The 16,220-nt window shown below is 38.6% G+C and overlaps 1 protein-coding gene across 8 annotated transcripts in view; it reads right to left on the bottom strand.

Moving 5' to 3' along the window:
* The window catches only part of MTMR1 (myotubularin related protein 1), a 49,820-nt gene that overhangs the window by 13,395 nt on the left and 20,205 nt on the right, over positions 1-16,220 (bottom strand). For all 8 annotated transcript variants that reach the window (XM_067548129.1, XM_067548121.1, XM_067548123.1 and 5 more), the window contains 6 exons: positions 14,669-14,752; positions 13,817-13,966; positions 12,590-12,778; positions 10,783-10,968; positions 7,391-7,597; positions 6,275-6,367 (listed from right to left, as the gene is read on the bottom strand). In XM_067548129.1, the coding sequence (XP_067404230.1) occupies positions 6,275-6,367; positions 7,391-7,597; positions 10,783-10,968; positions 12,590-12,778; positions 13,817-13,966; positions 14,669-14,752 (909 nt within the window). The remainder of the gene's footprint in view (positions 1-6,274; positions 6,368-7,390; positions 7,598-10,782; positions 10,969-12,589; positions 12,779-13,816; positions 13,967-14,668; positions 14,753-16,220) is intronic.

Here is a 16,220-nt window from a genome sequence, read left to right as displayed (position 1 = left end):
TAGATAGTATGGGAATGGACTCAAATAGTTACAAAAAAAACCAAAACAAACAAAAAAAAAACGTTTTAAACAGAAAAGAAAACATTTTAAAAAGAGTGGAGCATTCTTCTACCAAAAAAAGCAGCACTTTAATAATGAGAAGTCTTTGCAGAGTCTCAAATGACAGCTTTCTAGATTCTTACTGGGCAGGAAGCTGAAGTGAGTATTTTAGACATGGAGAAAGCAACATTCTACTTTTTTTTTTTCCTTTTTGTTCCAAAGAAAATCATTTTAAAGGCACAACTGGGAACTATCCCGATACAAAGGAAAGATAGGAAGAATAGTGAAAGACCAAAATATGGCTCCATCAGGAGCTCCGTAATGACCTGAAAAACAAAACCGAAGTCTATAAAAAGTGGAAACCTGGGCAGATTGCTAAGGAGTACAAAAGAACAGCACAAGCATGTAAGGACAAAATCAGAAAGGCTAAGGCACAAAATGAGTTACACCTAGCAAGGGCCATCAAAGGCAATAAGAGGTTCTATAAATACATTAGGAGCAAGAGAAAGACAAAGAGAAGTGTAGGTCCTCTACTTAGAGCAGGGAAGGAGAGCTAATAACATCAAGAAGCCTGAAGTGCTTAATGTCTATTTTGCTTCAGTTTTCACTAAAAAAGGTGGTAACCAGATACTCAACACAATTAATATTAACAAGAAGGGTGAAGAAATGCAAGCCAAAATAGGGAAAGAACAAGTTAAAGAATATTTAGATAAGTTAGATGTATTCAGGTCAGCAGGGCCTGATGGAATTCATCCTAAGCAACCAACTGCATCCTAAGCAACTAACTGAAGCAATCCTGGAACCATTAGCAACTACCTTCAAGAATTTATGGAGAATGTATGAGTTCCCAGAGGACTGGAGAGGGCAAATGTAATACCTATCTTTAAAAAGGAGAACAAAGGGGACTTGGGTAATTATAGACCAGTCAGCCTAATATCGGTACCTGGAAAGGTACTGGAACAAATGATTAAACAATCAGTTTGTAAGAACTTAGGTGGATAATAGGGTTATAAGGAATAGTCAAGAACAAATCATGATAAACTAACATAATTTGCTTCTTTGACAGGATTTGTGGCCTAGTGGATGGGGGGAAACAGTAAAGGTGATATATTTTGATTTTAGTAAAGCTTTTGTCAGAGTCCCACATGACATTCTCATAAGTAAACTAGGGAAATGGGGCCCAGATTAAATTACTATAAAGGTGGGTGCAAAACTGATTGAAAGACCATACTCAGAGAGTAGTTATCAATGGTTCAGTGTCAAATGGAGAGGGCAAATTAGTGGGATCTCACAGGGTCAGCCCCGGGTCTCATACTATTCAATATTTTCATTAGTGACTTAGATAATGGAGTGGTGAATATGCTTACAAAATCTGTGAGGACACCAAATAGTGAGGAATTGCAAGCACTTTGAGGACAGGATTAGAATTCAAAATGACCTTGACAAATTAGAGAATTCTTCTGAAATCAACAAGATGAAATTCAATGAAGACAAGTGCAAAGTACTACAATGAGGAAGAAAACAATCAAATACATATTATAAAATGGGAAATAATTGGCTAGGTGGTAGTACTGCTGAAAAGGATCTGGGATCACAAACTGAATATGAGTCAACAGCAACAGGCAGTTGCAAAAAAGACTAATATGCTGGCATATATTAACAGAAACATTATATGTAAAACACTGGAAGTAACTGTCCCACTCTACACAGCACTGGTGAGGACTCAGCTGGCATACTATATCCAATTCTGGATGCCACACTTCGGAAAGATATGGATTAACTGGAGAGAGTCCAGAGGAAATCAACCAAAATGATAAAAGGTTTAGAAAATCTGACCTATGAGGAAAGGTTAAAAAGGACTGGATACGTTTGTCTTGACAAAAGACCACTGAGGGAGGACCTGATAAATCTTCAAATATGTTAAGGACTTTTACAAAGAGGACAGTGATCAATTGTTCTCCAAGTCCACTGAAGGCAAGACAAGAAATAATGGGCTTAATCTGTAGCCAAGGAGATTTAGGTTAGATATTATGAAAAACTTTATAATTAGAAGGGTAACCAAGCTCTAGAATCAGCTTCCAAGAGAGGCTGTAGAATCTCCATCATAGCAGGTTTTTAAAACAGGTTGGACAAACACCAGTCAGGAATTGTCTTGGTTTACTTGGTCTTGCCTCAGTGCAAGGAGCTGGATTTGATGACCCCTGGAAGTCCCTTCCAGCCCTACATTACTACGATTCTAGGATTTAACATCTCTGCTCAAGGTGGCTCAAGAGTTAGTTTAACTACAAAGTTTGTTACCCACTTAAGGATTTAGCTTAGAGGCCTAACCCAGCAATTGTGACTGGCAATGAACTAAAAGACTTTCTCAGCCTTATCTATGATTTATGAAGGAAAATTTGTATTTATTTTGAAAGTAAGAAGTTGGATGACATGGAACATTTAGGTTTATAAACAACAGAAGGCTCTGGATTTTAAGAAATGCTTTCCTTTAAACAAATGGAATTAAGATCCTAGTTCCATTTGACCATATTAGTGATCGGGCTAAGTTATGTAGAAAAAATTGATGTAAACTTAAGAAAGCTCAAGTAAATTGGTCCAGAAAAACTGAGGCATGGATAAAATCTACTGGTTCCTTGAACTCATCCAGTCGCCATCTTCCCATAGCAGCAGTGAGACACAGAAGAATAAAGATAGCATGCAAAGCTTCAAAGTGAGATATAGAAACAGCTCTCAAGACAAAGCATCCCCTGCAGGGATTCTCTTTAATGGAAAGCATTTAATGAGCCTTGTCACATAAGGGTTCTAAGCTGTGATGGGTCCATACTAATCAGATGAATACTGACATGGCAGCTAGTTCAATCCAGTGAAGCATATTCAAAATTCCATATGCCAGTGATTGCACATTGGCTAATTATTAATAAAGTGATCACACTACTGAAACCCCATCTCTGGATACATCCCCATCTCTGGTGGAAAGCTGATGTACCTAGACTTGTAAAGCTTCTATTACTGTTGCTGAAAATCACTGACCTAAAAATTCTTTCCTCTCAATTTCCAAGCTCATTAGTATCTGCTTGAGAATTCAGATGGAAAAATTCCCCAAGTGAAAATTTCATTTCCCACCAATCCACTAATTCTCAGAAAATATCCAGCCCATTAGAATCTCTCATCTGGTGCTGCTGGACTTCATTATTTCAGTAGGTGAGTAATTGAAGAAAGCTACAGAACATTTCTCAATTTAAGCTGACTGATGATGCTGAATTGAAGTTGATTCTGAAGCACACAAAAGAAGCTTGCTCTTAAATGTTGTGATTAATAGGCCAGCCCTGCACTACAGTAATATTTTAAGGTGGAACACTAACTGATTTAGTTCTCACTCTCCTGGAAGTGGATTGAGCCAATCTACTTGAGCACCATACATCCCAAGAGAGTACATTGTTAAGATTAATGAAAAGTGCATCTCTGGCTAGAGACAAGTCCTGCTTGTTACCACATAGAAGGACATTAACTTCATGCCCACTTGAATGTATTTTGCATATATCTGGGCTGCTGAATATCAGATGTGGCAAGATATTACTAGAACTGCACTGATTCCAAGCAGATTTACAGGCTATTTCACGGTATCAGTTGTTTCATCTCCCTTGAACTACTACAGATTACAGGTGCACTTTCCGATTTAAAGTTTGTGTCAGTCACGCTTATTAGAACTTTTGAATAGGGAAATCACTTAAAGCAGCAGTTCTCAACCGGGGGGCTGCGAATAGGTTTCAGGGGGTCCACCAAGAATGGGTCAGACTTGCTAAGGTCCAGGGCTGAAGCCCAGAGGGCAGCTGAAACTGGAGCTCCACTGCCCCATGCGGGCTGAGGCCCCAGTGCCCCACAGCCTGGGGCTGAAGCCTGAGCAACTGAGTTTGCAGGGGGACCTGTGGCACGAGGTTCCCTGTGGTGAGGGGCCTCGGGATATTGCCCTGCTTGCTACCCCTTAATGCTGGCCCTGGCTTTTATATGCAGAAAAATATTTGCTGTGGCACAGGTGCGCTGTGGAGTTTTTATAGCTTGTTGGGGGGAGAGGAGGGGAAGAAGGGCTCAGAAAGAAAAGGCTGAGAATCCCTGGCTTAAAGCATATGATCCTGGCTCCTAATAAAGAACATATAATTTCTCTCAAGTTCTACATTATTCTACTTGTGTGTCATCAAGGCTAGGAAAACAGAAAAATGCATAGCTGCTGGGGACTAAGGTCCATTGTTCGAATCTTACTGGAAAATTAGAAATTCTCTCCTCTCACTGAAAGTGTACGTTTCTGCTGCAGTCTGCTAGAAAGGAAAAATGTGTGAATAAGACCATTTTATGAATGTGTCCTTTTTAGCCTGTTATAGCCTTAACATTTTTTCAATGCCATGGCTGCTCAGGAACTTCAGAAATCAGTCTAGATCCAGATTTTGCACAGATATAAATTTGCAAATTGTTTTGCAGTCCTTTTACTAGAAGGGAACTAAACAGTTGACAGCAAAATATAGGAGGTAACCAGGGAGATCACAAAAATGGAGGAGGCTGTTCTGAATTAACTGTCTCCCTGAAGGATTTTTGTTCCTTCCAGATGTTTAGAACTGAGTTTTTCTGCTGGGTAGTTGCTCTTCGCTTTCCTCAGAGGCAGAGACAAAGTTTTAAATGTTTTTCCAACCATACTGCAATAGCATGTTAATAGCAAAATATACATGCATACAAAGAGTGGGAAATTCCCTAGCAGGAAGTCTTAAAATGTTTTTTGAATCTTTGGTGCCAATGAATTTACAAGAAGCCTTTTCAAAAAGATAGGCAGGACTGGAACGGAGGATTCGGGGAACAAGGGACAGGGGAGGTGGGCTCCTGGAATAGAAAGCTCCAAATTCCACCTTATTCTCCTCCCCCCAACAAAAGAAAATCATATGTTGCAGAAGGATGTCTTGCAGGAACAGTTTTTTTTGTAGAATATCGTTATAGGAGGGAAGAGAGGCAGCTGTCTACTATGCTACAGGAAGAAAAAGTCAAATGTTTTGGGTTTAGCTGGAAGGAAGGCCTTAGTTTGAACAACTTGATTTAGCAGTCTCAGTGAAGAACAGCAGTATAGAAGAATGGAAGATCCTGCAAGAGATTCTGTACTGAAGTTTGTTTCCCAAGGAAGTATAAGTAAGAGGAAAACTAGGCCTATGATGGATCTACAATATAATGCACCTGTAAAATTTTGTGAGAACCTTAACATTTTGATACTTTAAATACTACCTACTTCAAAAAGGATCTTCTCCAACTGTGATTTAAAGTCAGTGGTGGAAGGAGGAAAGCATAACTGAGCAGTAAATATTGGAGTATATGTAAATTAGGAAACATTATTACACACACACTTTAACTATGCAAACATGTTTTTGAGACAAGAAAAGTAGGTCCTCCCTGATTCACAATCAGATTATATTTGTGCCATTTGTAAAATACAGATAATCCCTTGTGAACACCACTCCATTGATGAAACTGCAACAAAGATATTTGGCCTTATTACTTCTCACTCATTTAATCAAAGAATTCTGGGAAAGATTTTCTTCTAGAATCTCCCTACTTTCCCTGAACTCTCAGGTAGGCCATTGTACAATATTTATAAGTAAATCTAACTTTTGAATTTGCCATCACTGCTTATTTTAGTTAAGTTAAAAACAGCTGGTTAAAAAGCCATTTGCCTCTATAGTAGTTTTCATTTTAATCACAATTTCCAGAATTACATCTCTGCTTACTAATAAGTTGAATGCTCAGCTTGCAAGAACTTACTTAATATATAGTGGTCATTCATCTGTTTCTAACTACTGGGAAAACTAAACTTGAAGAAGGATCGGTTCCAGAAAGCAAGAGCAATTAATCTTACTCATTTTTCAATTTAAAATGCTTTGAGATAAGTCAGTGCTTCAATTTGCAGAAATGCACATCAAACAGGTTATTCAGAACACAAAGAAATTCCTGACCATTGGCTTCACATTGGTATTTCTATAACACTAGCCCATCGCACATCACCTCTAGATGATAACGTAGAACTAACTGTGCATGAAATAATGGGTTTATTCTTCCTCCAGTGTATGCAGTAAATTACCCACAGTTAAAATTTTTAACCAAAATTTATGATTACACACAAGGAAAATATGACCTCCTGTATAGATCAGAATTTCAATAAAAAGGCTGGATATATCAATATGAACATACTATTAAATTTTCTTACCTGTTTTGTCATTTGCCAAACACAATCAAGGAACTGAAGGAAAATGGGAGACCTGTCTGCATCAGCATGATCATCGTCTCCATGGCCTACTCGCTGAAAAACAGAATGGGTGATGCTTTCATTTCAGCCGCATCCATTTAAAGCAGTAACCAGTAACGCAAGTTCTGCAAATATCTTAGGTAAGTTCTTGAAGAGGATTGTGATAAGCACACTTTTCCTCAAGCTAAATTTCACCCTTACTATACCTAAAAAAAACAAAACCCCCCACCAGAATTTGTTCACGAATGTAGTCCTATAGTCTGGCAGAGTAGGAATAGCACCCAGTCCACAAAATTCACTCATTTTCCAATGGTCTGAGTGACATTAAACTTATTTTTAAAGGGGTCATCCCACTAAATGCGCAAATGAACTTGTTGATTCAGACTCAGTATAAAGACATCTGCTTCTTACTGCACATGGGGAAAGAATAAACGGTTCAGAATTGCAGGAGATATCCCCTACACCTCATTTCCATAGGAGGAATGGATTCAGTAAATCTGGAGTATTATTATGCTGGATAAAACTAACTTTACCTGAAAGGTAGTTACTAGAATTCTGCTGAAATTATGACTATTCCATACCCACTTGCTGTAACCAAATATTACTACAGCTAAATCTCCAGTTCAGAAGCCCACATTACATTAATCTTTTAATATTCCAGTTCAAGTTTTTTTCTTCTTCTTCTTTTTTTAAACACTGTGGCTGTGAAGTGAGATGATGACTTCAGTGATTTTTACCTACATGACAGCCATCTTTCTCCTTTTCATTTCCCCCAGGTAAGATTTCTTCATGTCAGTTTTTCACCATGCTCCGCAATTCTTCCCTCCTCCAGAAATGTCTTGGTATTTGTCTTGTACTATTGACTTCAAACTCTTTCCCTCTTGTAAACTTTATATTAGACAATTTTTGCATGTAAATATTTTGCACACAACATTTTCACATCAGCAGAAAACATATTTCTCTTTCTGCACATACTGCAGGAACATTATTCTAAATGTTGCAAAATACAGTGACAAGCCATGACAAAAAAAAAGTGTTTTACAAAAGATGAACTTTGTATTAATTCTTTCAACTTACCATTGCAAACCTATGGCCAAAACTTATCCACTCTTTTTCTATAAGAGCTTCAAATCCTCTGATAGTCCTGTAATAGCTGTCCAACATAAGCATGGCTAAAGAGGTGAGCTGAGCTGTACGATCCCAACCGTCACTGCAGTGTACAACAACTGATGTTTTACCAGATTCAATTTTATCAGCAATTCTTACTGCTCCAGCAAGAAGCATCTTTTTAAAAAAGAAAATAGCATGTTAAAATGTCACATCAAGCCAATACTTTGTAGTAAAGACCTGTTATTCTATTTGGTCTTAGAATGCTATATTTTAAAATTAGATTTCAAACACGATTATGTGACCAAAAATTCCCTAAATTAACATTAGAATCTCTTGAAAATCTGTATCATAATGAAAACATTCAGATATACTGTAGACTGTTCAGTAGAAAGATTACATAGAAGACTACAGATAAGATCAATCCTTTTAACAGATTCAATTATCCCACAAACTATTATTTCTCTTTCTTCCTCAGCACTCAGTTTTCAACCAGTAAGTATTATGGATTGGGAGTGCAGCTAATCAAACCAATAACAGGGGCAGCCCAGACAAGAAAAGAGGTGGGCCGGCTTGTTGATCACTTGCACTGATTTGTTGGTGCATGGAATACACATGATGTTCATATAGGGAACAGGCCTTTATTTCTACTAGTAATAACTCGGTTCAGAAGTCAGGGTGACAAGACTATTGCAACTCATGTGAACATTACACTAGCTTTCTTCTAATGAAAGTCCTTCTATTGATTTCCACAGTCATGTTTGATGACTCTTTGGTTGTTTAACTTGGAGCATTCTCTCCTGCACAAATTTATCTCCACCATGTGACTCCTGATGACACTGACAACTATGTGAGAAGCAACTAGAACTAGGACCACTGGGAGGGCTCCAGACTTTGGATTCTGACATCAGCAAAGCCAATTCTGACATCAGTAAAGGCAATGTAATGAGACTTTTGACATCTCCCTCTTCCCAGGCATGCAAAGACACTCTGGAAGCTGGAAAGCATGCATCCACTGGAGCAACTGTGCGTACACAGGATACAATCTTGTCAGGCTTCTGAGACAAAGCTTCACAGATTTTGCTCTTTTATGGTTAAACTGAAGGATGCAACTACTGGACATCAACGTTAAAGCTTGTATTAGTAAATGACAGGGCTTGCAACTTGAGCTAGTTAGTCCTAAAGTTCTCATGTTTATTAAGTCACAGACAATGCATTACTGCACTGAAAAATTATAAATATTACCAAAAGTCATCTTATATTGTCATATCTTTGAAAACAAAGAGAAATAGACAATCCATGTGATGTAAGTATAGCAATACTCTCTATACTGTCCTAGGTAGATCACTGAGAACGGTACTCATGCCAGCCAAGCGGTACTGCAGAAAACACAGCTGAGGAAAGAACAGATGCAGGCAACAAATAGAAAATGGGAGAAAAAACAAAAATTAGGTATTAGTTCAGCAACATCTTGTGGCGTGAGGTGGGGAATTTTGTTCCACTTTGGATATGGTTCATTTGTTAAAAAAAAATGTTAAAAAACTAAAAATTATTTTTTCCATAAAACACTTTTTTGTTAACATCTCTTTCAGATATTTCTAACTTACCTATCATTGTGGAAGCTAAACACCACAAAGGGCTGGTCTGCATGGAAAACGTGCATCAGCATAGCTAAATCACCAAGGGGTGTGAAAAATCCACATCTCCTAAGAGACATAGCTATGCCGACCCAACCCCCAGTGTAGACAGGGCTAGGTTGACTGAGGAATTGTTCAATTGACCTAGCTACTGCCTCTCAAGGAGGTGGATTAACTACAGAGATGGAAGAACTCCTCCTGTTGCTATAGTGAGGCCAGGTCTCCACTACAAACCATGTGAAAAATCCAAACCCCTGGAGCAAGGTAGTTATACCAACCTAACCGCTGGTATAGACAACGCTATGTCGAAGGGGGAGCTTTTCCCATTGACATAGCTACCACCTCTTGCATAGGTTGCTTAACTACAGCAACCAGAGAAGCTCTCCCATTGGCGTAAGAGCATCTTCATTAAAGCGCTCAGTGTCTACACTGAACTGCCGCAGCTGTGCCACTGTGGCATTTCACATGTAAACATAACCAAAGTCTTTTAAAGTTAAGATGCAGTTTGAGCTACCAGCACCAAATAAGCTGAAAAATTGTAATCATCATCCACAAGCGGTATTCAGACAGAATTTTATTTTAATAGATCTAAATATTTGTCAGCCGACACCATCATCTTCACCAGTCTGAAAATTCTCAGGGTGCTATTTTAAATTTAACTATGAAACTGAGATATCAGGGTCCAATCCTGCCACCTTGTTTTAGCAGAGAGCTCACACTAAGTTACTGGGAGAGAGCAAATTCTTTTTTAAATAGACAGTCCAACTTAAGCCCTAAATTCATAAAGTTTGGATGGAAAAAGGTTTTTGGATTACGAATATTTAGTAGTTTTATAGGAATGGAAGATTTTAAACTAAAACATGAAAGTTAAGCTCTCCCCCAAAATAGCAAATATTTATTTTACATTTTTGCTCCCTCTGCTGGTTCTTCTGTAGCAGTTAAACTGAATTATCAGAGCTAAACTGATAATTTTTTGCACAACCCAAAAATGCTTTGCATGAGTCACACTTGATTTTAAGCTGTACAAAGCAAATTCCACATTATATGCCATTACATCAATATTTATCACCAAAACGGAGGGAAAGCAAGAGATAAATCATCCATTCTAAAGCTTCTTAGAGGTTAATAAAACAAATCATAAAATTAAACGTGCTATTGACTGACTTACTTTACTGCACTGTAAATAATAAACCCAGAAAGTAATCCATAGGGTAATAAGGGCCAATCCCCTACCCATTTCAGGCCCACTGAAATATGCATGTTCACAAATGCTTCATTAATTGGGTAGAAGGATGATGAGGGCTACATGTTTAAAAATGAGGTCCCTCTGGTAGTTGTCCGAGTGGAATTTGAATTTCCCATGGCATTTTTCCAAAAACCAGAGATAATGCTGGTATCCTGGCCAATATTCACTCTCTCAAGAAAACTAAGTGTTGTCCAGAGCTGAATGTGATCCTGCACTACCAGAATTTAACTCATTACATCCTAATACCTACAGTATGAAATACATAATATGTAAGATGGCATAAATTTATATTCTATCTAATCGGAAATATTGTTTTCTAAATAAAACTTGTAAACACAGTTACTTTTTAAGATTATCCTGACCAAAGACATGATAAACAAAGACGAAGGATTTCTAGTGCAGTCTATTGAAATTCAAGTGAATACATTGCTTTAAAAAGCAAAAAGCATGCAATGTCTTTAACATCTATTGTGTCTTACCCTTATGTATTCCAACCAGTGTGTTGAATCCACATTGGACAACCACCGTGCCTCATCAATCATAGGATAAACTATTTCTTTCAGCTTCCGCAATGATTCTCTCATCACATGTATGTTATGTATTTCCAAAAAGACCAGTTCAGCATTTGGATAGGCACTTTCACTTTCATATCCTCCACCTTTCGCCTGTCATTTAAAATTTTACAGAGTACAGGAGTTTATGATAAGGTTCTGGGGGTTATTTTTGCTTTCTAGAGATTTTTAGAGGCGGTTATTTTAGAAAATATGAAAACACATTTTAAGAAAAATAAAAACTGATATTTAACTACTTCTGGGAGTGGATGTCAGGCGATGGATCACTGGATGATTGCCTGTTCTGTTCATTCCCTCTGATGCATTTGGCATTGGCCACTGTTGGAAGATAGGATACTGGGCTAGATGGACCACTGGTCTAACCAACTATGACCATTCTTACCTCTTGAATGAACCTTAACTAATTTTTGAATGATACATTCATGTTACATCTTCAAAATCTATCCTTTTTCTCCACCCTTATTGCCAAAACCCTCATTCACACGTTGGTGTTCTTCCATCTAGAATGATTATTGCAACCAATTTTTTCTGGCCTACCTGAATCCTACTTTTTACCTTTGCTGAACCATCCAAAATGTTGCGGCCAAACTCATCTTCCTTTCCCACTACTACAACCATTCCACCCCCTACAAGTCCACATCTCTGGTTTCAAATCCCATCCTACATCAAGCAGGAACTTCTTATCCTCCACTCAAGGAACTCTTCAGTTCCACTCCATTTACATCTCACCTCATGAATGGTGGAAATTTCTCAGGATCAGCTGCTCTCACAAAATTTAGTACGGTCACCTGAAATCTCATGAGAACAGCTTTTCTGACAAGATTTCAGCAGCATCCAAACTGGAACCAAAAAGTTGGCCTCTTCTGATTCTGGATGTGAATCAGAAGCAAGACTGCCTGCCTATCACACACACCAAGACCACAACATTGTCAGCAGGGACAGAGTAAGTAAAAGTCCCCAAGGGCAAGACTACTGAGGGCTGTGGGAAAGGCACAACTGGTAACGAAGCTTAGGCTAGGGAATACTCTACTGGAGATCAGAAGGTGTTCAAGTCTGACTACCATCAGAGCCCAGCACAAAACCCAACTTTTTGCAACAAACTATTAAATAACCAATGATGAGAAAATGATTTTATTAAAAAGGTGAGAGCAAGCAAAGAGGTTACTTTGGACTAAGTACACTATTTCAGTGCACAATTCCTTCAGTAATTGGTGCTGTATACATAAGAAATAGATCTGGGGACTCCATTTAGGCTTTTTCCCATTCTTTCCACGCACAATCATTACTAGCACATCTCTATTTCCTACAGCTTTCTTCTACTTGCAAAACTGGCTAAAACTTGGACGTCAAACTGTAATAGACTCAATTGGTCCATGTCAAAAGCCATTACAGTATTTCCACAACTGGTCACTATCGCGACAGATGGATGCTCTTACAGTACAGGATGAAGAGCTAGGAACTGACACATTCTGGCAATGGTTGTGGCTACAAGCAAGTCAGTCTCTCTGCCTCAGTCTCCATCTAACTTTTAAACTGGGGAGAGCAATCACTCAAGAATTAGTTAATGCTGATAGAATGATTTGATACTATCAAAATATTTCCACAGATAATACTTTATTACGAGACGTGAACTTTTATAGAAAATATAAAAATAAAGTTTATTTCTCAGTAAATGGGCAAATTAACCTCCATTTTAACAATTATGATAACCTACCTTGTTTGTATCAGCAACACTGTTTTGTCTGGCATCAAAGACGATAAGCTTGTGCGACTGAGCATTGGCATCCATTATTGTTTGTAAGTATTTTTCATCTTCTTTGCAACGTTTGTCATTCAGGCCTACCTGTGGCTGGCTGCAGCGCATTATGGTTGCCTGGCTCTCAGGGTGAATCCAGGATAACACCTGGGTTTAAAAACAAGTTAGTTTCAGAATAGTGCACCAGCATCAAATTGACATTCCTCAGTGCAACTGGTCAGTCATACTAACCCCGTGGTACAGCTTCCCAGTGAGAGGGAGAATGTAAGTTTCAATAAGAATAATTCATACCATATACATTCAAAAGTGGGATGATGAGAAAATAGCAGATTAATACCATACTGTAAAAGACGTGGCATCACTTTTCCCAAATTTGATCAGCATGAAACATGAAGTAGATTTAAACAAGTATGACTTCATTCTCTGTAGCATTCAAAAACAGACAAATTTTACTTTCTACATACTTTCTATGGGCTTAAGTACAGGAAGAGGGTACTTTACTTCTGGTAGGGAGAAAGGAAAACTACTTCCGCAAGAAGATCTATGCAATCAAGCACAGACACATCTTGTTCCTTCCTGCCCCAAGCAGGAACTACTGCAAGATGACTCATACCTTATGTACCTCACTTTCTTTCCCCTTCCTGAGTTGCCATTTCCTCTCTAAGTTTACCTTCCCCATATATAATATGGCTGTATTTACATCTCTCCATATGAGCATCTGAGTAGGACAGTCTCTTCCAGATACACACTGCCATTCTCAAGAAGCCCACTATGTGGTGTTCGAGTGATACAACACACCTTCCATCCCATCACAAACGTCACTCATCATCAGAGAAACGGGAGCACAACCTGACACTTTCAGGTCCCCACTGGTGTCGGACACTGTCTTTGAACTCAAGTTTATTACACAGCAGTTAGCGACCGGGCAATTACATTCACCCTGGAATAACTGTCTTTTTTTTTTTTTTAATTTCCTCTAGCTCCAAATCTGGTAAATGTCTTTCTTTACATTTTATATGATCTCCCTTGCAGAAGAGAGCTGGATAGCTCAGAAGCCTTTAAAAACCCTACAAGCATTTCGGATCATCTCTTATAAGATGCATTACAAATACATTTTTTCTTCTTCAGGAAGCTACATTACCAATACAGAGAGAATTCATAATGAACTCTAGAAGCCTTACTTACTGGAATTCTGCCTTTTGCTCTAAATGCTGCCACTTTTAAGAGATCATCATCCTTCACGCTGGTTGGCACAACAAGGATAGCAGGATATGTATCACACAGTTCATAGGTGCTGTTAATTTTGGATATTTTCCAACTCTCATTGGGCAAACCCTGAGCAGGGGCAAAACATGCATCCAATTTTTAAAAAGTTAGATCTTTACATGTCAGTGTTGTATAGTGACTCCAAAAAAAAAAAAAAAAAAAAAAGAATGATCCAGTACGTATTTTTAAAGAAAACTGTACCCACATTGTTCTGCACAGTGCTTCAAAGGTTATGAGAGAAGCAGCATTTTTCAATATTTTGGTTAAAGATATGGGGTAGTATGAAACCCTAAAGCCTATAGATAATTTAAAAATCAACAGTCATTTGGATGAGTTTGCACTAAAAAAAAATATTTTAAAAAATGGGCCTTACATTGAAATACAAAGAAATGATTTTATACTAAGAAGTTGATGAATTAAGGAGATCAAACTAAAATGACTCCTTTGTGTAACTGTTGTTCATACTTGTTTTTAAATGAGCAAACAAACATTTTTCAGAACTGGGTGCTTAAAATTAAGACTCCAAATATGGATTTAGGACCCTATATAAACGCAGAGAGACTTGCTCAAGTAATCTTGACTTGATTTCAGTCGGATTTGTGGGTGCCTACCACTACTGAAAATCAGGTGACTTGCATTTAGATATATAAATATGGATTTAAAAGAGTAAGTTTAGGTACTCAGGTTTGCAAATTGTCTGTGAACGTTTCTAAAAATGTTAAATTAGGTTCAGAAGACTATCAAAATAAAATAAAAAAGTGTATAACCTACCTGCCGCTTATATTCTGCCACTGGATCATAAACTTTCCATCCAATAACAGGAAATTTTTCTTTATAGGTGAATGCAAAAAGCGGCTGAAAGCAACAACATAAAAACAAATTGTTATGTAGTATTTAGCCATTTAATAAACTAGAAAGGCTGTAAATATAGTGAGCTCTGAAAATGAAAGCCACAAATGCTGATGCAAGTAGTTTTCAAAAGACAAAAATCTTATATCCAACATTTGTTTTACAGTAATGCCATGAGGCCCCAGTCCAGACTGGGCTTCATTGTGCTAGGTATTGTTCAAACACAAAAGAAGAGACAGTCCCTTCCCCAAAGAGATTGCTATCTAAATTGACAAGAGACACAAAGGAAAAAGAGGTAAAAATGACTTGCCCATGGTCACATGGGTCAGCAGCAGAGCCAGGAATAGAATTCAAGTCCCCCGACTCTCAGTCCAGTACCCTACCCACTGGATTACACTGAAATTGTATACTATATCTAAAGTTTAAAAGGAAACTTGTGCCTAGTTGTTGTTGAGTTTTCTGGAAGGTGAATTCAGGAAAGCACTTTGGTCTGGATGCCTAAGAGGAGTTAAGTTCCAGAGGGGTGGCTGTGTTAGTCTGTATACAGCAAACAAACGAGAGTCCTGTAGCACTTTAAAGACGAACATATTTCTGCAGGCATAAGCTTTCGTGGGCTGCAACCCATATCAGCTTGCATCTGACCAAGTAGGCTGCAGCCCTCGAAAGCTTATGCCTGCAGAAATTTGTTAGTCTTTAAAGTGCAACAGGACTCTCGTTGTTTTTGTGGGGTTTTTTTTAAGAGGAGTTAGGCACTGTGACGCTAAGCATCATAGCACCAAACTTTTGGGCCCCTAAACATCACTGCAATTAACAAAGCCTGAGTTAGGCAACCAGGCTCCTTATAGAACGAATGAAAGTATGTCTGCAATGAAAGACCTGCAGCATGACTGCGGCTGACCCATGTCAGCTGACTTGGGTTCAAGAGGCTTTGGCTGTGGAGCTGAAATTGCAGTGTAGACATTCAGGCTTGGCCTGGAGCCCAGTAAAGAGGGTGAATCTCAGACCTTGGGCTCCAGCCAGTGTCTACACTGACATTTTTAGCCCCACAGCCCAAGCCTTGTGACTCCGAGTCAATTGCCCAGGCTCAGAGACTTTGTGCCATGGGTTTTTTATTGCAGTGTAGATGTACCTTTAGGTTGCAATTCACAAAAGCCAGCATGCTAGGCAGGCAGCTACCTAAGCTAGTCAATGGAAGAAGCCAACCAGAGAGGCGTGTGTTCCTCTCACAGAGATATGCGCCTAAGTCCAGGCTGCAGGGAAGCACCTATCTCTGCTAGCAAGTCACAGCCAGGAGCTCTCGTCAAAGTTTGCAAGAAGCCCTGAGGGTTGGGGACAATTGGGCTATGGAGTATTTTGATGTGGCGCTCCATCAGTCACTCCCATTGAATCTGTTCCACTCTGGATAAATAATTAAAGAGTCATTGGAGCAGAGAGTCTGGATCCTGGGTCTCCCACCTCCTGGGTGAGTGCTCTA

The sequence above is a fragment of the Emydura macquarii genome, unplaced genomic scaffold (genome assembly GCF_026122565.2).
Source record: "Emydura macquarii macquarii isolate MOO-44397 ecotype Brisbane River unplaced genomic scaffold, CSIRO-AGI_Emac_v2 contig_1253, whole genome shotgun sequence".
In the NCBI taxonomy this organism is placed as follows: Eukaryota; Metazoa; Chordata; order Testudines; family Chelidae; genus Emydura; species Emydura macquarii.
This window is presented reverse-complemented; position numbering and strand designations above follow the sequence as displayed.